Source organism: Leopardus geoffroyi, chromosome A2 (assembly GCF_018350155.1).
Source record: "Leopardus geoffroyi isolate Oge1 chromosome A2, O.geoffroyi_Oge1_pat1.0, whole genome shotgun sequence".
NCBI lineage: Eukaryota > Metazoa > Chordata > Mammalia > Carnivora > Felidae > Leopardus > Leopardus geoffroyi.
This window is the reverse complement of record NC_059331.1, coordinates 1,170,345-1,193,268: the sequence shown is the minus strand read 5'-3', so window position 1 is coordinate 1,193,268 and position 22,924 is coordinate 1,170,345. Positions and strand designations below refer to the sequence as shown.

Below are 22,924 nucleotides of genomic sequence, written 5' to 3'. Positions count from 1 at the left end.
GGGGAGGCCCCTCCAGGTGGGTTTCCGTGAGACCTTCCTGTTTTTATTCCAGACACTTCCACCATTACTTTTCCTTCATGCCAAGTGACGCTGGTTTCTCATTTTCGGCAAAATCCCTTTTTCAAATTAGAAGTCGAGCAGCTGGGGGGCTCAGTCGGTTACGCGTATCTGACTCTTGGCGATTTCAGCTCAGGTCATGATCCCAGGGTCGTGGAATCGGGCGGGGTGCTGAGTGTGGAGGCTGCTTGGGATCCCCCCGCCCCCGCCACGCTCTCTCTCAAAATTAGAAAGTAATAATTAAAAACAAAACCAAAAAAACAGCTAAGCATATAAAACCAAGTTGATTGAAAAGGAGGACAGGAGGGAAGCACACCGTGGAGGTCGATGGGCAGGGCTGAGGGGGTGCCTGTGCGGGGCAGGGTCCATGGGCAGGGCGCAGGGGCGACAGGCCACCGGGGCCGTGCGCCGGGTAGGGCAACGCCGCGCCAGCCACAAACGGCCCCGCAGAGGCTCTGCGATGCAGGCAGGACTATAGTATTTATTTCCAGGATCCTCCCCCATAACAAAACCCACCGCGACGTAACAAAGGTGCCCAGCGCCGCAGGGACACGGGCTGTGCAGGGGCGAATCCGTACGTGCGCACGCACGGTCCTCCAGGACAGGCTACCGCCTGGCGAGCCGGCCATCGGGAGGGACTCGGCCCCACGGTTAGTGCAATGCATGCCTCTCACGGAGGCTGAATTGGGGACTTAGTTAAGGGACCCCCGGGAGACCCAAGGCTTGGGTTTTCCACGCAGGAGGCCTTGACCTTCGGGCACCCAGACCCGGGCGCTTTCTCAGGGACCGCGGCCACCTTTGGACACCACGTGGTGTTCAGCACGAGTAGCCAAAGCAAGCAAGCGTGTGTGGAGAACAAGGCTGGCCGTCCTGGGGCTTGTGGAGAGGCCGGCGACCTGGTGCGGCAGTGTGGGACGGAGAGGGTCCCCGTCCTACCCCGAGGCAGCCAGCTGGGAGGAGAGGGGCAGCACTCGGGGCGCCCGGGAAGCCTGGCCAGCAGGGGCGAAGAGCCCACTACTCCTTTGGACCATCTGTTCACAAGGGTGCTGCGGAGATCCCCATGGGACATTCGGCTGCTCCGTCTCAGAAGGAGCTAGAACAATCGGAGGGGAGAAAAGTGGAGTCTTGTTCCGGTTCCTCACTAAGGCACAGGTTTGTCCTGTCTTCTTTCCTTCCGAAAAGCCGTTCTCCTGAGAAACTCCATTCCCCGCTTCCTGCAGCTCGAGCACAGGGCTGTGAGGCCACAGGCTCCGAGCGGCCGGGGGCAGGCGGTGAGCGTGCGGGCCACCCGCCCTCTGCCAGGCGCTGCTGCTTTCCTCGGCTTGTACGCGGAGGGGAGAGGCCAACGGCCCCCCACCCTCCCCCAGAAGGATTCTGCCCCCGGTTTCGGATCTCGACAGAGGTCTGCTGCAAGTCCCCAGGAGGAGAGCCACTGCGGGCAGGAAGGCTGGAGCCAGGCTGGCCAATGGCCCCAGCACGGAGCGCACGGGGCAGGCGGACAGGGAAGCCCAGCTAACGAGCCTCTGGACAACCCCGGAGGCTGGTCCACAAGAGCCCTCTGGCTGCAGGTGAACAGAGACTTAGAAGGACGAGGACATGGGCGACTCGGCCACACGCCAAGCCCGTCAGGAACGAGGTGAGAAGGCAGAGGGCGAGTGGGCGGACACGGGGCAGTCAGCTCTGCAGGTAGGGCGGGTGGGTGGCCTGCTGCTGCCTTGTCCGTGGGGAGGCCTGTGGTCGGCCCTCTGAGACCTCGACAGGAGGGGGCGTGGGCGTTTCGGTAACCAGACAGGACTCGCAGCCAGGGAGGCTCCTGCTAGGCAGCAGAGGCTGGACCTCCACGCCTGAAGGTGAGATGAACACGAGTGGGCCCCACGCTCTGGCCGGGGGCGGGGGAGGTGGGCGGCGGGGGCGGGCAGCAGGGCTGGTCGGCCCCTCTAAGGCCACTGGCTGCCAGCAGCCGGGTAGCTGGGCACGGTGGGGTACTCGGGCAGACTATTCCCCGAGAAGTTGTTGTACTGAGCCTCCCGAGACGGCGGGTTCCGCCAGGTGCCCGCATTCCACTCTGTCTGTGCCTTCTGGAAACTTCCACCGGCCCCCCGGTAGATCCTGTGCACCTGCAGGGACAGAAGGTGGGGGTGGGGGGCAGAGAAGAGAAGCCAAACTGAAGTGCACGTGACCAAGAGAGACCTCGTGCTTAAGGCTGTGCTTTTCCTAAGCGGACTATAAAATACCAGAACGATCCTTGTGGAGACTTCAGGAAACGCGTGGAAGCTGAGGCCGTCCCTCCTAGCTTCTCTCTGTGGACCGCCCCCCCGGACACCCACCCTCGGGCCCCTCGTGATGCTAACAGCCATCCCTGGGCGGGACCGGTGGCTTCCAGGCAGAGACCCCCAGAAAGGACTAACTCCCCACGGCCCAGCAGGCCTGTGCTGACAGGCCCCCCACTGCACCTCTGGGAATGCGGGGCAGTACGAGAAACTCTAGAAGTCCTGGAAAAGTCAGTAAGCGAAAACTGGCATTTTAACTCAATGCTCTTGATGCTTAGTGACGCTGAACACTTTCCTCGTTTCTCACTGGGATTTGCCTTTCTTCTTCCACACGACTATTACTAAATATGTTTCTTCTCTTGGAGGCAGTGGGGGGTGTGCAAGACAGAGCCCGCACGGGCCTGACACCTCCCGCCCCCCGAGGCCAGCTCACGAGGCTGGCCCTCAGCAGCATCTGGACCCGGACTCCGGGGCTCCCGCCACCCTCGCCGGCAGGGGGCTCGTGTCCCGGAGCTGTCTGTGCAGACACGAGGTTTGCGCCGAGGACCTGCTCCCCTCCTGGGGTCTGGGGTCTCCGCCCGAGTCCGGCAGAGGGGCCTGCTGACCGACACCCGGTGAGAACCTGGGCGCTGGGTCCCTTCGTACCCCCTGGAGACCACACCTCACACGTGGTCACATGCCGTTTTGGGGGGACACCTGGGAGAGGATTCTGGAAGCTTAGCCTGGTGTCCCCACCCCCACCCCCACCCCACAAGCCTCTGCCCTTAGGTCACTTTGCTTCTCATCCTTTCTCTGTATCAACCTAGGCCTTGGGGAGACTGCTGAGCCCTGGGGGTCCTCCCGACATGCCCCGCCCCCGGGGCATCTCTTTGTTTTGGAAGCACAGGCTCTCCTTCCGTCCAGGCAGCCTTTCTTTCTGGCCCAAGAGCCCTTTTCAATTTGCATTTGCTTTCTATTCTGTGAGGTTTGCTGCTCGGAAGTCCCTGGTTGGAAAGTCGGCTCCTGCAGGAACCTCGTGGTGGAACCGCCTGGAGGCTCATTCGCGCGTTTTCTGCCGGCCCCTCCCTGCCCTCAGACTGTCCACACGGCTGAAGGCATCTGGGGTGCAAACGGTGGGGGGGGAGTGGCAGGATCCTTCTGTCCGCCCAGCCAGGTGCACCCGGGAGAAAGCCCACGTAGGCCAGGAGCCCCACTCAGACAGCTAGAGGCGCGGGGCCAAACGCTCACGCCACTCCGCGCGCAGAGCCCGCACCGCTCCTCTTTCCCACGGGGACTCCACGCACGTCCCCGCGCCCCAGCCTGTGACCACCACCTCCGGGAGGGCTCGAGGCCGCTGGCCAGGTGCGGCCGGCTTCCCCAGCACCGCTCGGTGCGCGTTCCTGCTGCGGCCTCCGCACACCCGGGGCGGCACCGCCCGCGGGAACTTTCCGGCACAGAGACGGCGCCCCAGCCCCACACGGCCGGCAAGTATCTGAGATGCGGTGGGTGGGTGCAGCGGATCCCCCCGCTCTGTGTTTAGCTTTACTTAACTTTACCTCATGTGACTTTAACCGTAAATGGCAACAAACGTCCGGTGGCGGCCACATCGGGCCGCGTGGAGTACACCCTGGGACACGAAAGTGCGGGGACACTAGTGGGTGGGCCCCAAAGGCCGGCGCGGTCATCATCAGCCCACACTCTGCGGTTTCCCTAAGCCTGCCTTAGCAGAGATCAGCTCGTCATGAACATCAGGACACGTCCTGGAACGAGGAGGATATGGGCCCCCAGGGCCCGGGCGATCCGGCAACCAGACGCACCATAAGATGCTGGAAGTCCCGGGCCCAGAGGACTCACCTTTATGATCGCGATGGCCATCATGGCAGCTGACATGGAGAACATGATGGCCGGAAGCAGCATGACCACGGCGGCCCCGACATTGGTCTGGAAGAACCCGACTGCCGCCAGCCAACCACTGCAAGGGGCAAGAGAGAGCAGCATGGGTGCCAGCACGTCCACCAAACAAGGGCCCAGCATCCTTCATATGTAAACAGCTCCAACAAATCAACAACAACAAAAACGAATGGCGGAGAATGGGCAATTTGTGCAAGGGCTCGCAGGGGCCAATGCACACATGAAATGATGCTCAAACCCAGCAGTGGGGAATGCAAGCTAGAACGCGGGAACGTGTGGTGTGCGTGAGGGGCTGAAAGGAGCACTGCACTGGTGGGAGCATGTCCCTTTCCAGGAGCGTGTCCCTTTGCGGGAGCAGTGGGAGTGGCCTACAAAAAGCCCTAAGAGCTCATTTCCTGCACCCCGGCTCTCCTCCTCTGAGAATTCACACCACGGCAATGACTTATAATGAAAGCCAGGAGTAACCCAAATGTTCACCAGCCAGAACACAGCCACACGACAGAATGCTGAGGAGACGTTCACAAAACCAGAGCAGAAAAGAAAGTTGAAGATGAGTCAGGACAGCAAGACTCTATGAGACCCGTTCTGTCCATGGCACATGTGCAAAGTGGAAAGAACACCCACGCCCGCCTCTGGGGGGGGAGAGACAGAAGATAACCATTGTCGAGACTTTATCATTTTACTGATTTTTTTTTAAAGTAGGCTCCACGCCCAACGCAGGGCCTGAACTCACGACCCTGAGATCAAAACCTGAGGTGAGATCAGGAGTCAGACGCTTAACCCAGTGAGCCATCCAGGTGCCCCTTGAGATTTCGTTTTTCTAAACAGGTAATAAAGACACACGGCTCAAGGTTCAAGAAACCTAAAGGCTAGGAAATTATCACCAGTTCATTACTATTACTGAAACCATATGCTTTATTCAGGTTTCATTGCTGTTCCCCTGGCGTCCCTGTTCCAGAGCCTGTCGTGTGGCCACATCCACTGAGAGTCCAGCCAGGTCCCCCCCGCACAGGCTTCTGTGGCCACCCCCGCACTGTGGGAGCGTCACACCCAGAGAGGTGGCTGCCCAGCACACACGTGGTGGAGCCCCACATCTCCAGGGGCTGCCCGTATTTGCTCGCGCCTTCCGGAACAACACGAGGACCGCAGCGCTCAGCAGCACGTGGGCTTTCCCGCACGCATGTTTAGGGACGATGCCACGCTCCCACCGAAAGGGAAGCTGTGTCTTCCTCACCCAAGTGTGTGAAGTGGGGCAGAGGACCCCTGGCCCACAGGCCCATTCTGTGCTGGGTGCCGGGGCCGAGAATGACCCTGGCGGTGGGGACAGGCCTGCTGCCTGTTCCCACTCAGCCTGGGGAGGTGGAAAAACTACTGGGGGCGCCTGGAGGGCTCGGTCGGCCAAGCGTCCGCCTCTTGGTCTCGGCTCGGCTCGTGATCCCAGGGTCAGGAGATCAAAGCCCCATGTGGAGCTCTGTGCTGGGCGTGGAACCTGCTAGAGATCCTCTCTCTCCCTCTGCACCTCCCCAAAATAAAATTAGAAAAATGTTTGAAATAAAAAACTTAAAAAAAAAAACAAAAAAAGAAAAGCCACTGGGAGGGGAGACTCGGCTGGGTGTTTAGGCCGAGGGAGAGGTAGGGGGGTGTGGGCACAACTAGGCAGCCGCAGGGCCAGGTGGGCACCAGGTGCTCCTAGGAGGGGAGAAACGCTGGCTCTGCTGGGGGTGTCACCTTGGGGACAAACATCCTTCCACCAGATCTGGGGCTCTGGAAAGAGGGGCCGGTGGGCGGGGGCCCCAGCCTGAGGACCGTGGTCTCCGGGGAGGGTGAAGGCACCCACAGGCTGAACGTAGGACGGGGAGCCTGCCCCAGCCTCCCAGCAATGAGAATAACCTCCTTTATTACCCAGGATGACAGCACTCAGGTTCTAAGGACAGCAGGTGACAAACTGGCCCCCGTCAGGACCGACTGGATGAGCGACGGAGCCTGCTGTATGCCATCCTTGTCGGGGAGACACCACGGCATCAGGGCTGGGGAGCAGGGAAGATGGAGAGGGCAGGGCTCAGGGAGGAGATGAGGGGGTGCTGGGTGTTCCCCCAGAGAGTCTCAGGAGATCGCGGGGCTGGAACCAGGGAGAGGACAACATGCACGTAAAAGAACGGTGCGGACACAAGACCTAGGGAGTCTGGCAGCCCCCCAGAAGGTCAACTCAGCTGCCGCGTCACCAAGCAACCTGGCAGCCCGGCGCACACCCGAGACACCGAGGCCCGTGTCACAGCAGCACTAGTAACGGCAACGTCCAGAGACACCCAGAACCCGTGAGCTGTGGACGGAACGACAGCGTCCACCGCGCACGCGCACAGATGACCGTGTCTACCGCGCATGCACACATCCCTCGGCCGCGAGCAGGAGGGAGGCGCCCACCCCCGCCGCCCCACCGGCCGACTCTGAACACACGACACTCAGGGAGGGAACGAGACACGAGAGGCCACGTGGGGTGTGAGTCCACTTGTGTGAAAGGTCCAGAAAAGGCTCATCCAGGGACAGGGAGGGGGCTTGTGGGGGCCGGGGGAGCGGGTGGGAGTGACGGCCAACCGGGGCGAGTTGTTTTTGGGGCAATAGAACATTCTGGCACTAAACAGAGGTGATGGCTGCACCACCTGTGAACGTACTCTAAACCACTGAATTGTTCACCTTAAAAGTGAATTTCTGGTCTGTGACACGTACCTTACCAAAGCCACTATTCTAAAAACTGAACTCTGGGAAACTACAGGACAAGCGAGCCTCTGTTTCTTCGATGAATCAATCAGAAAAAGACCGGGAAGAGCAAAGACAGAAAGCGACTCATGGAGACGTGCGCGCCTCATCTGGGTCTGACCCGGATGGACGGCTGAAGCAGAACGTAACTCAATGCCACGTGGCATCCTGAGCAGGGGGCAGCCGTGGGGACGCGGCGGAAATCCAAACGCGGCCCACGTCCGGGCACCGGCACTGCAGCCGCGCACACCTGGGGTCGTACCAAAGGCGTATCAGACACCCCTGCTGGCGCACGGCCACGCGCTGTCCTGTCTCCGCGCCTTTCTGTAAACCTCCAAGTAGCCTGACGTAAAGTGCCCTGTTCAAGGGGCGCCTGGGAGGCTCAGTCGGTGAAGCGGATGAGTCTTGATCTCAGGTTTGTGAGTTCAGGACCCACGGTGGCCATAAAGATTACTTTACAAATAAAATTGGGACACTTGGGTGGCTCAGTTAAGCGTCCGACTTCGGCCTAGGTCATGATCTCGTCGTGGTTTGTGAGTTTGAGCCCCGCGTCGGGCTCTGTGCTGACAGCTCGGAGCCTGGAGCCTGCTTCGGATTCTGTGTCTCCCTCTCTCTCTCCCCCTCCCCTGCTCACGCTCTCTCCCTCTCAAAAATAAACATTTTAAGAAAAGTTTTTTTAATTAAAAAAATTACTAAATAAAGTTGAACTCATGAACCAAGCCACCCAGGCGCCCACCCAATGTGGGTTTTGAACTCACAAACCCGAGATCAAGGATTGCACGCTCCACGGACTGAGCCAGCCTGTTTAAAAAGACAGGATCTCAGCGAGCGGACGGCACGAAGGACTTTAGGTTGGTCTGTGAGGCGTGAGGCAGCATCACGGTCTCGTATGTAGGGACACTGCGTAGGATACTTGTACGTCCTGAAAGTTCTTCTCCTTTATGAGTTTGCGGGGAAGCGTCTGCGGAGGAGATGACCCACGTGTGGAGCGTGAGGGGGGCAACAGACCCGCAGAATACAGAGCTGCTGCGCAGCGCGGCCGGCACCCCGAGAGCACCCTCCGAGGACGCGCTGGACCGTCTCCGGGAAGCGCCCAGCGGCTGCTCTGTGTCCCATGCGGAAGGTCGCGAGCAGGGACTGGCCCGGGGCCGCAGCCGCGGTCCACCCGGCCACCGGGGACCAGGAGGACGGGGAGACCCTGGCCGGGCTTTCAGGGGGAGTGCGGTTTGGTGAAGCGCACCTTCGGTCCCAACCCCCTGCTCCGCGCCCTGAGAAGGCCAAGGGGCCGGCGAGGGGGCCGGGGGTGTGCCAGCACCAGACAGTCCACCTGTGTGACAGTCAAAGAAGCCAGAGCAGGGCGGGGGGGCGGGGCGCCCCACACACTTGGGGAAATGAAAGCGCCCGGAGGCCCTGCCCTGCTTGTGCTGGCCCCAGGCCTAGCCTTGCGACAGAACGGGAGCGGTGACGAGCTTCGGGAGAGCGGATGGGCCTGCAGCGTCCCCCTCCCCCCGCCTCCCCCTAATTTTCCAGAGCAGCTCTCTGCCCAGGCGCACCAGCTGGTTGGTCACCGTCCCCTGCTCTGTTTGGCCTACACTCAAAGAGGGCAGGGACGCTCCTGAAGTCCTCTTTCTGCAAGCCGACCCCCAAGGAAGGTGCCCACCATGCCAGCCCAGTGTGGAGAATGGCGTGGGGGTGGCACCGGGCAGAAAAGAGCCCGCACGGGCCTGACACCTCCCACCCCTGAGGCCGGCTCGCGAGGCCAGCCCTCGGCAGCATCTGGATCCGGACTCCGGGGCTCCCGCCACCCTTGCCGGCAGGGGGCTCGTGTCCCGGAGCTGTCTGTGCAGACACGAGGTTTGCGCCGAGGACCTGCTCCCCTCCTGGGGTCTGGGGTCTCCGCCCGAGCTCGGCAGAGGGGCCTGCTGACCGACTCCCGGTGAGAACCTGGGCGCTGGCTCTCTACGCCCCCTGGAGACCACACCTCCCACATGGCCACATGTTGTTTTGGGGGAATTAAGCGCCTCTTGGGGGACACCCTGGGAGAGGATTCTAGAAGCTTGGCCCAGTGTCCTCGCCCCTGCCCTCCATCCCTTTGCCCTGAGTTCAAATTACTTCCCATCCTTTCTCTGTATAAACCGTGGCCTTGGGGACGACAGGCTGCTGAGCCCTGGGTGTCCTCCCGGCACAGCCCCGCCCCTGGAGTCCGAAGCCAGCCCCTCACTGGCCCTGTAGACCGAGATCTGAGAGGGCATCAGAGAGAGCTCATCTGCCCGACAGGTGCAAAGACCCAGAGGGAGGGTGTATCTTGGAAACGGTCCCAGGCGAGAGGGGACTTCGAGCCTCTATAAAGGGGGCAGAAGACACGGGAGGGAGCTGAGGAGCAGGTCCAGGAGGCCACCAGCACCCACCCGGGGCCTCGAGCAACAAGACAGCACACGTTCAACGTGCGGTGACCAGGACAGAGCCTCGTGGCTCTTCCAGGGCACAGAGGAAAGAGTGACAGGAGTGAAAGCCAGGAGGATGGCAGCAGGGTGTCCCCAGCTGAGAGCTGGAGACACGGCGAGGGCCACGGCATGTGACACCCGCCCTCAGGGGACGAGCTCCCGATACCGAGATTTCGACCAAGAGACCGAGCAAGACACACATGAGCACAGAGGCGCGTGATGTCACAGTACTGACCAAGCAGAGCCACACACACGCAGCCGTGGCTGTCGCCCACAGGACGCTCGGTGCCGCAGACGTGACCTGGGGGTGCCCACATCCTCATCCTGGGACTTGTCCCCTCATGCAGCAGAGGGGACCTTGTCAAGGCCCCCGAGGCGGGGTGACCCTGGGTGCCCAGGGGGCCCAGCATCCTCACGAGGTCCCACGAGAGCAAGGCAGAGCCAGGCGACCCGAGCTGCTGGCCATGAGGATGAGGAGAGCCCGTGGGCCGAGGATGCAGCGCCTCTGGGAGCCGGGAAAGGGAGGAGATGGGGCTCGCTGGGGCCCCGGGCGGGGGGGATTCCAGCCCTGCCCGCACCTGGCCGTGAGGCCCGTGTCAGATCCCGGAGCCCAGAGCTGTGAGATAAACCTGCTTCCCTCCGAGTCACCACGTTTGCCGTGATTTGTTCTGGCAGCCACGAGACCAGGTACGAACCCGTCCAGGCAAACTGAAGGCCGGCCCTCTCTCCGGCTGTGCCCTGAGCCGCTCCTCCCAGGACATGCCACCGGACCGCACTTCCCAGTGGCCCCGGTGGCCCGCGAGCGCGTCCTGGGCAGAACCTGGAGGGCAACAACCCCCAGCCCCACCCCACCCCCCACCGCCCCGTGCGGGTGCTCACGATGGCCGGGGCACCGCTGAGCACACACCCGTCACACCCCTGCGCCACAGCCTGGGGGCCCGGCTCACCACGCGCCCCATCCTGAGAGGCCGATCGCCTGGATAACGGTCAGGACGAACTGGGCTCCGAAGATGAAGAAGAACGCCATGAAGTTGAAGGAGCTGTCGGCCCTGCGGAGGGAGAGGAGGGAGAGGACGGCCGTCACTGCGCACGTGCACGGCCAGTGAGGGGACTGGCTGCCTCCCCGGGTCAGCCCGGGTCTCGGGGACCACCTAGGGGCAAACGCGGCACGCTCCTGAGTCGTGGGGCCCACTGGGGGCGAACATCCACAGGAGCCAAGAGGTGCCAATGACCCAAGTGTTCGCAAACGTATGAGCAGCCAGACACAGGCACACGTGTCCACTGTGCACGCGCACGTCCCTCGGGCCGCGAGCAGGAGTGAGGTGCCCGCGCCCGCTGCCCCGCTGACGGACCCAGACATGACAGGCCACACGGGGTGTGAGTCCACGTGTGTGAAATGTCCAGAACAGGCTCATCCACGGACAGGAGGGGGGCTCGTGGGGGCTGGGGGAGGAGAGGGGGTGGAACAGGGATGGAACGTTCTGGAACTGGAAAGAGGTGATGGATCCACAACCCCGTAAAGATACTGGAAACACTGATACACGAAGCGTCTCCTGACGAAGTTATTAAAAGACAACGGGTCGTGGTTGGCTGTAGCCCGCAGACCGTGGACATAACCTGTCCCCCCCCCAACCGGACAGGAGAAGGGACCCAGGCACCAGGCACAGAGCAGGTGCAGGTCCCGAGAGTGAGAGCGGGAGCTGCATGGACCTGAGCTCACGCGGTCAGGCGTCCTGGCTCGCCCCGCTCCGAGCCCCAGACGCTCCGAGACTGCCCCGCACCCCCACTCACCGAAAGGCCTTGTACGCAGGCCGGAACCAGCACACGTAGCCGCAGGGGGAGAAGAGCAGTAGCCAGACCAGGGCCAGGCCAAAGTTGGCTCCCGAGCCGCCTCCGATCCACCAGGCCAGGCAGGCGATGAGGTTGACCCCCAAGGTGGCACAGTAGACTGGGTGGGGGGAGGGGGGAGAGGCGAGGAGGGTGAGCCTGGGCGGAGGGCTCCGGGCCGGGCCTCTCCCACCCGCCGGGAGAGCAGGGCTGCGACTCTGCTCAGCGTGGGCACCAGGGGGGCCAGAGAACAGCTCAAGGGACATCATTGTGTTGGAAAAACGGATTTATCCCAGAACCCTTGGGCTCTCACCGCCCGGGAGGGGGCAAACTGTGGCCCGGAGGTGCCCCATGCCCGCCCCCGCCCCGCCCCGGCCACTCACACAGCCACAGCTGGTAGATCTTCTTCACCAGGAGCTGGTGCTCAATGGGTATCTCGTCGGAGAAGTTCTGGTAGAAGCAGGGCTTCAGAGGGATGAACTTGGGCAGCGGCGGGAAATTATTCTCCTTTTCTGCAGAGACAGAAACCACCGCAAAACAAAACCAGGCTAAGGGACCCAGTGACAGGCCCACACACGTCCCTGTCCTGGTCCTCAGAACCCGTGGACATGTCACCTCACGTGGCAGAGGAGACCTTATCAAGGCCCCTGAGGCGGGGGTGACCCTGGGTGCCCTGGGGACCCAGCGTCCTCACAAGAGGGAGGCAGAGAGCCGGGCGGACCCCGCGCTGCTGGCCGTGAGGATGAGGAGGGGCCGCGGGCCCAGGATGCGGCGCCTCTGGCAGCCGGAAAAGGGGGACACGGGGCTCCCTGGGTTCCCGGGGGAACCGGCCCTGCCCACGCCCGGGTGTTAGGACTTCGGAGCCCATAATCGTGGTTTAAATCACTACGTTGTGGTGATTCCTCAGAGCAGCCACAGAAGACACGCAGACTCAGTGGCAGAACACAAATGCCGGTGACAGCTGCCTCGAAGGAAGGTTCTGGCATCCTGAACGTATGAGCTTCCTGGGGAAGCTCTAAGAAGTGACCACAAACTGGGAGGTGTCAGCTGTAGGGATTTGCTCTCTTCTAGTCCTGGAGCCCAGAAGTCTGAGGTCAAGGTGTCACTGACATCATACCACCGTGTGGCAGGACACGACTCCCAACTACCTCGGGGGGCCAGACCACGAACAAAACAGAGAGGACCCCTGCCCTCGAGGTGCTGCCCTCCTAGCCAGGGGGAGCCCGGCAGTAATCGCAATGGATGGACGACACTGTGGCATATAGGAGATGTCACGTGCAGGCCACCAGGGATGTGTGCTGGGTGCTGGTTAGCTGTGATTTAAGAAGGGGGTCAGGGTAGGCCTCACTCGAAAAGGCAGAATTGGAACCAAGACTCCAGAAAGCGAAGAGGAGAGGCCGGTGGTTCTGGCCCATACAAAGGCCCCGGGGTGAGTGCCAGGTGCTCTAGAGGCAGCGGGGAGACCAGGGGCCGGAGGGGAGGACAGGTAGAGGCAGACCATACCATACTGGCCACAGAGAAGCCCCAGGCATCTACCAAGGGACACAGAAAGCCGTGGAGCATGCCAAGCCTGAGCCCGGCGGGGTTCGACCCCACCCCGAGCTTGCTGGCTCTGCGCCTGGGTGATGAGACACGGGGAAGGGCCTCCCCGGCACAGCCTCCGTGCCACGGTCACAGGTCACAACCCTTCGCGGTTCCTGCCCAAGGCCCCAGCAAGGACCTCACCTGGCCCCTGCCCCGCTGCTCTCCCCTCTCCTGACGTGTGACCCCTCCCCCCGCTGCCCACAGCAAGGACGGGGTGACGCCTCCAGCGGCCAGGTGGCCAGCACACCCTGTGCCGAGGGGAAGATAGAAAACCACCAGGCGAATCACAGGCCCCTTGAAACCCTGTCTTCTTGGCAGATGAAAAGCCCCCGGGGAACGTCGTGCGCAGATTTGGGACTCGGCGGCCTGAGTTCCAATCCCAGCAGCAGCACCACCAGTTGACCCCAGGCACCTAGGGCCCCAGCCGCCATACACCTGAGCTCGGGGGCAGGGTGACCGTGCGTGGAAGGCGTGTCCCTGTGGCGCCTGGCCGTGGCTTCAGGGCCCCACCTCACGTGCCCCACCCCTCCTCCTGAGCGGGAGGGGGGCAGGCAAACCCACGAGGGAGTGAGGGTGTCATCTTACACACGTAGGGATGAACCCTGATGTACCAACCTCACGCCTACACTGATGTCAACCGCCAAACGGGCCCCAAGGCAGAAGGCCTGGCCAGGCGAGCTACTCCTATGGAGACCGGCCTCTCCCTCTAATCTGGCTCCAGGCTAGGAGGCAGCCCCGACACCCGTCGTGGGAGGAGGGGAGTGAGGTGTGCGCCCCTCCCCACGGTGGGGGGCATTACGGTCCGTCCGACCACCAGGGGACGCTTCCCAGAGGAACAGACAAGCTGGATTCCCCGCTGCAGGGCCTCCGGGCGAGACTTACCAGACATTTCCGCTGTGACAACTGGCGGGGCCGAAGCCTACAGCCACCTGGAGGGGAGACAGCCACAGTCAGGGGGTCCCCCAGGCCACTGGGGGACCCCCACACCAGCTGTGTGCCCAGCAGCACCCACAGGTGGAGTCCTCACCTCCAGGCCACCCCAGGGATGGTCTGGTCCCAGAGGCCAGTCCCCTGCACCACCTCCCTCCAGAGCCCCGTCGGCAGCTGGCAGGAGAGGGGTCAGCCTGTTGCCAGGTCACACACCAGCCAGAGCCAAAATGTTCCTGGGACGCCCCCCCAACCTACCCCATGCCCTCCCCACCCCCCAGGCTTTCGCTTTATCCACGACTGGCTCTGAGCACCTCCTCGGGGCCACAAAGCCCAACTTGTGAGACACTGAGAACTGGGTTTGCGCTCACTGCTACGTGACACGCAGTCACACAACCTCTCTGGCCTGCAGTTGTCGCCCCTGCAAGCCTTGCAGAGCTGAGGATCGCGTCACGACCCGAGCCAACCACATGGCACCCCAGCGGCCCTTCTACGTGCAGCCACGTGAGCTGGTGTCACACAGTGGCCCCACGTACCAGGCTGCCACTAACACACACGCCCGAAGAGAACACGCCGGTGCCCGAGGGCTCTGCGGGCGGGCACCGCCATCTCCAGGAAATGAGCCACAATGCGGCCTTGCCCAGCACCCACCAGGGCCTCACGGCACAGGTGAGCCCGGCGTGGGCAAGGGAACCGTACCTGGAGGCGGGCAGGGGGACGGGAACCCACAGACGTCTTTCTCAGGCACAGCCCAGGTGAGAAGGATCCAGTGACGCCGAGTTTCCAGGGTCCACGCCCCCGAGACCCTCCCGCCCACACCGCCCATCCACTGCACCAGCTCGAGGTCAGACCCCCAGCCCCGGCCCCAGGGGCTAGGACGGGCTGGGAGCAAATACCCCAGGCTCCACAGCGGGCTCAGAGCGAAGCTGGCCCGGTGATCCAATCACGCACGGCTGCTGAAGGGACACACGTCGCTCCTAGCACTACCTGCTCTGCGGCAGACCCCCGGCTCACCCCCTCTGGCCATCTGTGAAGGTCAGGAGACGGGCTGACCGGAAGGAGCCTTTCGGTGGGGTGAGTCCGGGCCGGCAGGCTACACCCTAGTGTAAACACATGCTGGCCGGCCACGCCCTTCCAGACGTAACACACAGGCAGAGGCCCCAGGCCCAGGGCCACGCTCTTGCCCCACTTGGCTCAGAAGCTCCCCTTCCCCTGTACAAACCCCGCACCCTGGAGGAAGCGGTCACTCCGACCCAGGCACCCTCGGCCACCACGGCCCCATGCCTCTGTCAACAGACACCGACCTGGTTTGGGGGTGTTTATTTTCACACGTAGAGCCGCTCTGTGACACCTGACACACAGGGGACACCGTCCCAGTGGACCCTCGGGCTGGGGGCAAAGGGCAGCTGGAGGAAGGAAGTCCGAGTGCCCAGCTCCCCGGCCCGGGCCGGACCCCCGCTAGGCTCAAGCCCAGGGAAGAGCTCGGTTGGGCACAGATGCGTCCCCACACACCAGTGGAGGCAGCACAGGGTCTGGCTCCGGGCTGGGGGACGCGAACGTCCCTACAACCGACCGGCAGGATCACGGCCAGGACGAGGAGGGACGCAGGGGCCCGCCGGTGGAGTCTGCCGGGAGGCTGAGATGCCAGGGGAGGGCCCGGCAGGCGCGGCCGCCTACACGAAGGGGTGCAGCCGGCGGCACTGGGCTTCCAGAACACCACGGAACACCTGGAAGCGGTGGTTGAGGTCCGGCCGGGCGTGGATGCGGAAGCGGGTGCCCAGCGCACCGTCGGGCGACGGCGCCCCGTAGAAGACGCGCTGCACGCGGGAGTGTACCAGGGCCATGGCGCACATGGCACAGGGCTCGCGGGTCACGTAGAGATCGTAGCCGGTGCACACGTAGGGCAGGCTGTCCCCGAGCGCGTCCCCGTCCTCCTCCAGCTTGCGCACAGAGCCCGCGCGGACGCCCTGGGGGCCGACGACGGCCGGGGCGAAGGAGCAGGCAGGGTAGGGGCGGAGGTCGTGGGCGCCGCGCCCCTGGCCCCGGGCCACCAGGTCGATGCACACCATGGTGGCATGCAGCAGGGGGCTGGCCGCGCTGCTGCAGTCATGGCCCGTGGCCAGCACGCGGCCCGAGGACGGGTCCACCACCACCGCCCCCACGGCCCTCAGGCCCCTGGCGGCCGCCTGCTGCGCCGCCCACACGGCCCGCTCCATGTGGCCCTGCATCGCCGCCTGCTCCTGCGCCGAGAAGAGCCGTCCGGCCAGGGCACGGGCCACCTGCCTGTCCTCGTGGAAGGACGTGGGCCAGTGGGCGCGCGCCTCCTCGAACTGGCCTCTGGTCAGGGGCGGCCGGGCGGGCACGGGCACCAGGAAGGGCTGCCCCAGGCCGCGAGGGTCCACGGCCGGCCGCGGGAGGAGCTCGGCCAGCGATCGTGCACCCGGGGCCGGCCCCGCCAGGCACAGCAGTATCTCCAGTGCGTGCGGGCGGCTGGCATCGCGGCTGGGCCGCACCCTCTTGAGGTGAGGCTGGGCGGGCAGCGGGTGCACGGCCGACACCTCCTTGAGGAGGCGCGAGGTCTGACGCTTGTCGAGGACGGGCGCGGCGTAGGCCAGCACCAGCTCCACGTCCTGGGACTGCTGCTCGGACAGGACCGGGAGGGCTTGCCACGGCGCGGGCGCTGGCTGGGGGCTCGCGGCCTCCTCGTCCCCACGCTGCTCCGCGAGGCCCGGGGCGGGGTCCATCCTCGGCGGGGCTCCGACTGTGGGAGACAGAGATCGGGGCAGAGCATCATCCCTCAGCCGCAGGAGTCCGTCCCAGGTCCCAGCGTGCGGAATCCGAAGTCCGGGAGCTCCGCCCACGCGACGCGCACCACCGGCCGGCCGCGCTCGCCCTCAGATCCTACTAACTCTTGGTCTGCAGAGCTTAAGCCATCACTGGCATCCTTTTCTCCCTGTGCGAGGTGCCACGGGTGAACGTGAGCAGTCTCGTGAAGCGTCTTCACGCTGACTACGTGCTCAGGTGCTCACGTTCCATGTTTCAGGTTAAGCGAACGCATCTTTACAGTGAACTTCACCTGTTTCTTTGCGCATTTTTTTGGAAACACGGCTTCTAAAACGCTTAGCGTTTCGTGCGTACCCCGCGTCATAACCTCATCGGTCAGCACCGCCTCGGGTTACATCGGAGCTAAACCACTGGTCCTGTCGACGAGATTCAGGGGCATCAAAGGTGCCACCGTGTGCCCGGAACACACCGTCCTCTGGAGTCCTGGGGTGGACCAGCCCCCGCCCCTTCCCCGTGGACATCTCACAGCTGTGGGCTTTCACCCTCTCTGATGCGCCTGAGCCGCCCAGAACCCCACCTATTCATCAGTCGGGCCCGCTGGAGGGCGCAGGGCACCCTCACCCACCGCGGTCCGTCCTAGGCTCATGATACAAATTTGACAAACGCACAGAATCGGGGGGGCCCGCGGCAGCCACGAGAGGCAGAGCGCGGAGAGGGGCCCCGCGTGCACTCCCAGTGCTGTGCCCGGCAGGGCCCGCGGCACCGACCCTGAATCTGCTCCCGGCACACACCACGCTCAGGACCCCACGGCCCGCACCCATCACGAGGCTCCCACTGTCTCCACGGCAAAACGCCGTCTCACCTGTCCTCCAGGAGCACAGCCGCTGAGTAACACAGGCAACAGGGGACTGTCGGGGGACGCCGCCGGCGGGGGTGCCGCTCTGAGGCAGAAGGGGGAAAACTCGCAGCACAGTCACCGTGTGAGCCAGTGACCGCTCCCCTCCACGCCCAGGCGTGTGCCCACGAGAGCCGAGAACACACGTCCACAAAGAACCCCGCACACGTGTGTTCACGGCAGCCAGACGGCGGATACAGCACAAGCGCCCTTCGATGGATGAACGGACGGATACACGCGTCCACCGCGAAAGGTTCACGTCCCTCGGCCGCGAGCAGGAGCGAGGCGCCCACCCCCGCCGCCCCGCGGACGGACCCCGAACACACGACGCTCAGGGAGGGAACCCGACACGAGAGGCCACACGGGGTGTGAGTCCACGTGTGTGAAACGTCCGGAACGGGCTCGTCCACGGACGGGAAGGGGGCTCACGGGAGCCAGGGAGGGGATGGAGGAGTGACTGGTGATGGGGACGAGGCTTCCTCTGTGGGGGGCATGGAGATCTCTGTAAGAAGACAGCGAGGAGAGTTTGGCACCCCTGCGGAGGTACTGAAAACCCCAGAGCCAGACGCTTTAAACGGGTGAGCCGCAAAGCGGTAAGGCTGCTAGAGAAGCGGGGAGGGGGAAGGACACGGGGCAGGCGCGAGGTCAGCAGACTCCACGCGAGGCCCAACCACTGGTGCGGTCCCCACCACGTGTCCTCCCAGTGACACAGGAGGGAGCTCCTGGAACTGTCCCCGTTCCACAGGACAAAGACAAGGCTCTGTGGGGTGCAAGGCCTTGCCTGGGGCCACAGGCAGGCAGAGTCGCGATCTGACCAGGCTCTGGCCAGGCGGGCCAGCTCACCGCCTCTGCCTTCGGAGCCCCTGTGTAGGGCAGGGGTCCTGAGCCTCTCCCACAGATAAGAAAGAAGCAGCTTCAGGGCACCCGGTGGCTCAGACGGTTAAGCGTTGACTTCAGCTCAGGTCAAGATCTCACGGTTCGTGAGTTCGAGTCCCATGTTGGGCTCTGCACTGACAGTGTGGAGCCTGCTTGGGATTCTCTCTCTGCCCCCCATCCCGCTCTCTCAAACTAAATAAACTTTAAGGAAAAAAAAAAAAAAAAAAAAAAAAATGAAAGAAAAAGAAAGAAGCGGTTTCAGGAAACAGTGACCCGCCTGAACCCCCAACCCCAACGTCCTGGGGGGAGTGCCAGCACGGCCGCAAGCAGTGTCCACGCACGCGTGTTCGGTATAAACACGCCCAGGGATGTGGAGCAGGATGGGGTCGGCTGCTGGACCTGGGCTCCTCCTCTGTCCCCAAAGCCCCAGATGAGTCCCCAGCTCCAGGCACCTGGCTGCCTCTACCCCCCACACACTCTGCTGGCCTCGCCCAGCTCAGTCCCCACCCTGGCATCTCCAAGGACAGCCGTGGCGGGCTCAGAACCGCCTGTTTTCATTTCTGGTTGCAGCGCCTCTGCCTCTGGTGCAGAAGTCCAGGGGCCGGGAGCACTAACAGCATCGGCGGCCCCCAGAGGGTGTGCTGGACCAGGGAGACGGGCCCCTAACCTCAAGTCCCCTTGGCAGCTTAGGCACCTCCCCACTGGAAGCACGGGTGCTCCGGGACCCCCCGAAGATACGGGGCAGCTGGCTCTGGGAGGGAGACAGAAAATGGCATTTATACACCCAGGAAAGCGTAGGCTCGAGGCCTCATCTTGTCCCTGGGTGACGAAGGCAGGCCAGAACCTGGACCTGGGTGTGTGTCCTGCCCTGTCCTAGAAGTCCACACCCAGCCCAGCTGTTCCCTGCCTGTGAGACCTTGGGCACCTGCCCTAGACCCCACCCTCAGTGCCCCCTCTGAGAAATGGAAACCCATCACCACCTCCCAAGGCTAAGAAAAGCCACATGAGCTCCACGCTGTCCCAGGGTACAGCTCCCAGGAGGCGCAGTGCCCTGTGGTGGGCAGTCTAGGAAGGCTCCTCGGAGGCGGTGACCCCAGCTGGACCCAGAAGGCAGGCGAGGCAGGGTGGGGAGTCCTTGGCAGAATCTCCGAGGGCCAGAGCCCTGTGGTGGGCAGTCCAGGAGGGCTCCTCGGAGGCGGTGACCCCAGTTGGACCCGGAAGGCAGGGGAAGCAGGGCGGGGAGTCCTGAGCAGAAGGAACGGACGGCCAGAGCCTCACACACGCCCACAGGGCGGTAGCTCCTGGATTCCAATACAGTTTCCAGGGCTTGGCTGCCACCTGCATCCCTAACAAACTCCCCATTGGAGTGGGGCCGCTAAATTCGAATTCTGGACATGCGCAGAATTTGCGAGCGCGGTGGGGTCCCTTGTAAGCTCTGGGGCTTGACGCGAACATGGACATCGCTTGTCGTGTACACGGAATTCTAACCTCCCGGCGCGTCCTGCGCTTCACCTGCCCAACCTGGCCACCCTACAAACGGCCCCTCTGTGTGTGACAGTTCGCGAACACTGGGCATGTGGGGTGTGGTAGGAGACCCCTTATCCGCGGAGCCAGGGTAAGAGAAGGCCTCGAAAACCCATTCTTTCAATATCAGGAAAGTTTAATGTTTGCCACGTTTACCAACGTTTAAGACGCCAGCAGCTGGCGGGAAGCTAGTGAAAGGGAGGACCGGAGGCAGAGGGCTGGCCGCGATGACCCCAAGCACGCGCACAGGGGAAGGGGAAGGGGAAGGGGAAGGGGAAGGGGAAGGGGAAGGGGAAAGGGAAGGGGAAGGGGAAGGCGATGGGAGGAGAGGGGCAGCTGGCTGTACGGGGCCTCCACCCCCGGCCGCAGGGGCGCGCGCACGCGCAAAAGGTCGACGGGCGCGGGGAGCGGCGGCCCGCGGCCCGGGCGCCCCGCGCGCACGCGCACACGAGCGGATGCCCCCGGCTGCCTCCTCGCGCCCCGCGCGGCCGGCGCCCCCACGCCAGCCGAGGCTCTCCTTGACTGCCCCGGCTCGCTGCCCGTGGGAGCCGGGGCCGCGAGAACCGAACCCCCGGGTCCGCGCGCTTACCTGAAGAGCCGCACGCGAGGACTGCGCCTCACAAGTCTTAGCAACCGACCGCTGCCCCGCCTCCGCCTGCGCCGCGCGGCACGACGGGAGCGTAGTTCCAGGGGCGGGGTCGGCGCGGGACTGGGGCGGGGTCCGGACTACAATCCCCACAAGGCTGCGCGCCTGGCCGCCGAGCGCCGCCCTTCTCTCGAGTGCGGGTGAGCGCGGAGTTGAGGGTTCAAGACCTCCTGCGGGCGGCCAGAAAAAGAAAACCTTGGCTGCCGTTTAGGGAGTCAGAGTAGGGGGACTGAGGCAGAGGGGCACACGACCCCCGCTGTGACGCTCCCCCAGCCCAGGTTGCTGCTGCCACGTGGCTCCTAAAAGGGCTGTCCCCAGAGACCCAGATGGATGGGTCAGGTTCCCATAAGGGTCTAGGACTGGGCGATGCTTGGCCTCAGTTTTCCCATCTGTACAGTAGATGAAGGGGACCTCTTGACTCTTTTAGGCAAAACGTCCTAACTTATGAGCAACTCCAATTATTCATTCTAGTTAAACAGATGTAACCCAGCCGTTCTCAACCAGGGGCAATGCGACATTGGCCAATGTCTGGGGACATTTGTGGTTGTTACAACTGGGGGTGCGCTTACCATCAAATGGCATCAAAACCGGGAGGCCAGGGATGTCCCTCCACACCCTGCAGTGCACAGGACGCCCGCAACACAAGCAACCCCAAATGTCCACAGAGCAGAGGTTGGACGACCCTGGTTTAACCCCGTTGCTGAGTAAAGAGAAAAATACAGCTCTAAAAGCACCCTGGGCGGGGGAGGGGGGGGTACTGGAATTCCATTTTCTGGATGCTTACTTCCTGCAAGAACCAAGGGACACCCCCCCCCCCCCCCGATCTGTCAGATGTCTATCCATGGAGGGGGTGGCTGCAGGGGAGAACCCTAGCTGCCACCATGTCCCTCAACCCTGCGGGGCCCTGAGAATCAATCCGCAGGTGTTTCTCTTAGTTTGCAAAGCATCGTGATGTCCGCGTTTATTCCTGGTAAAACAACATCCCAGGAAACAATGCTGCTCACAGCTGGTCACTTTCCTTTTTCTCTTACAAATAAAAACTCAGATTAATATGTCCTTTAGTGTTCGGGCTTTTTTTTTTTTTTTTTTTTTAACGTTTATTCATTTTTGAGAGAGAGACAAACAAGAGTGTGAGCAGAGAGAGAGGGAGACACAGAATCAGAAGCACGCTCCAGGCTCTGACTGTCAGCACAGAGCCCGACACGGGGCTCTAGAATCTATGAATGGTGAGCTCATGGCCTGAGTTGACGTCAGAAGCTTAACTGACTGAGCCACGCAGGTACTCCAGGTACAAAAAACAAAAAAGGTGTTTTTTGTTACACAGATCTCTCCACCCTGAAGGTGTCCCTCAGACTAATGTAGAGCCCCTTTTGCTGTTTTTTTTTTTAAATTTTCATGCTGTTTGATAGGCATATTAAAAGCAAAGACTAGATTTTCTGCATGTAAAAAATGAAACTCCTCAATGTATTTTTCTGCCTATTTTTTTATTATTTAAAACAATTTATGGGGCGCCTGGGTGGCTCAGTCGGTTAAGCGTCCGACTTCAGCTCAGGTCATGATCTCACAGTCGGTGAGTTCGAGCCCCGCGTCAGGCTCTGTGCTGACAGCTCAGAGCCTGGAGCCTGCTTCGGATTCTGTGTCTCCCTCTCTCTCTCCTGCTCATGCTCTGTCTCTCTCTGTCTCAAAAATAAATAAAAACATTTAAAAAAATTTTTTTTAAACAATTGGGGGGGGGGGCACCTGGGTGGCTCAGTGGGTGAAGTGTCTGATTTCAGCGCAGGTCATGATCTGACAGTTCGTGGGTTCCAGCCCCGTGTCAGGCTCTGTGCTGACAGCTCAGAGCCTGGAGCCTGCTTCAGATTCTGTGTCTTCCTCTGTCACTGCACCCCTCCCCCCCATCAATAAACATTAAATACAAAAATAAATACATAAATAGAATGTACATAGTACAAACTGGGAGCCAGGGGCTGGGGGAGGGGCAGTGGGGAGGGGCTGCAAAGGGGTATGGGAGTTCCTTCTGGGGTGATAAAAATGTTCTATGACAAGAGTTGATGCGTGTGCAACAGTGTGCATGCGCTCTCTGCACCACTGAACGGGACCCTCTAAAACAGCTAACTTTATCTCATGTGAAATTCACCTCCAAAGGAAAAACAAAGAAAGACATACAGGGTAAAAAGAAGTCATCTTTGCCTTCCTACGTCCTGTCTCCTTGCCACCTCCATCGCCTTCCAGGACAGGAATGGGCACCTTCTCTGAAATCCTCTGGCCCAAACCACCTGTCTGCGGTGCGAGGCCCCCTCCCTCAGGGGATACTGCGGTCAGGCTGTTGCAGACACGTGGCCTGTAAAACGCATCCCTGCATCAACACAAAAAACTCCAGTCTGAGTGGGAAAAACCAAAGGAGACCTCTCCCCGCCCGCCCAAATCCTTCTCACAAAAGTCAGCA

The 22,924-nt window shown here is 62.3% G+C and overlaps 2 protein-coding genes across 5 annotated transcripts; both read right to left on the bottom strand.

Annotated features, from left to right (window-relative positions):
• Nucleotides 1-322: 322 nt before the first annotated feature.
• Nucleotides 323-20,523, bottom strand: SCAMP4 (secretory carrier membrane protein 4). Of its 4 annotated transcripts, none has more exons than XM_045491305.1 (7): nt 20,422-20,523; nt 13,709-13,755; nt 11,626-11,754; nt 11,207-11,363; nt 10,363-10,464; nt 4,161-4,278; nt 323-2,174 (listed from the first exon to the last, which is right to left on the bottom strand). In XM_045491305.1, exons 2-7 carry the CDS (start codon nt 13,713-13,715, stop codon nt 1,995-1,997), a joined length of 693 nt encoding a protein of 230 aa, XP_045347261.1. In that variant the 5' UTR covers nt 13,716-13,755; nt 20,422-20,523; the 3' UTR covers nt 323-1,994. The 4 variants fall into 4 exon arrangements, with proteins under 4 accessions (XP_045347261.1, XP_045347264.1, XP_045347262.1 ...); XM_045491308.1 differs by lacking the exon at nt 20,422-20,523 and adding an exon at nt 15,327-15,350; XM_045491306.1 differs by lacking the exon at nt 20,422-20,523 and adding an exon at nt 15,058-15,331.
• On the bottom strand, nt 15,427-16,497 carry ADAT3 (adenosine deaminase tRNA specific 3). The gene has a single exon (XM_045491304.1). It carries the CDS (start codon nt 16,495-16,497, stop codon nt 15,427-15,429), a length of 1,071 nt encoding a protein of 356 aa, XP_045347260.1.
• Nucleotides 20,524-22,924: the final 2,401 nt, after the last annotated feature.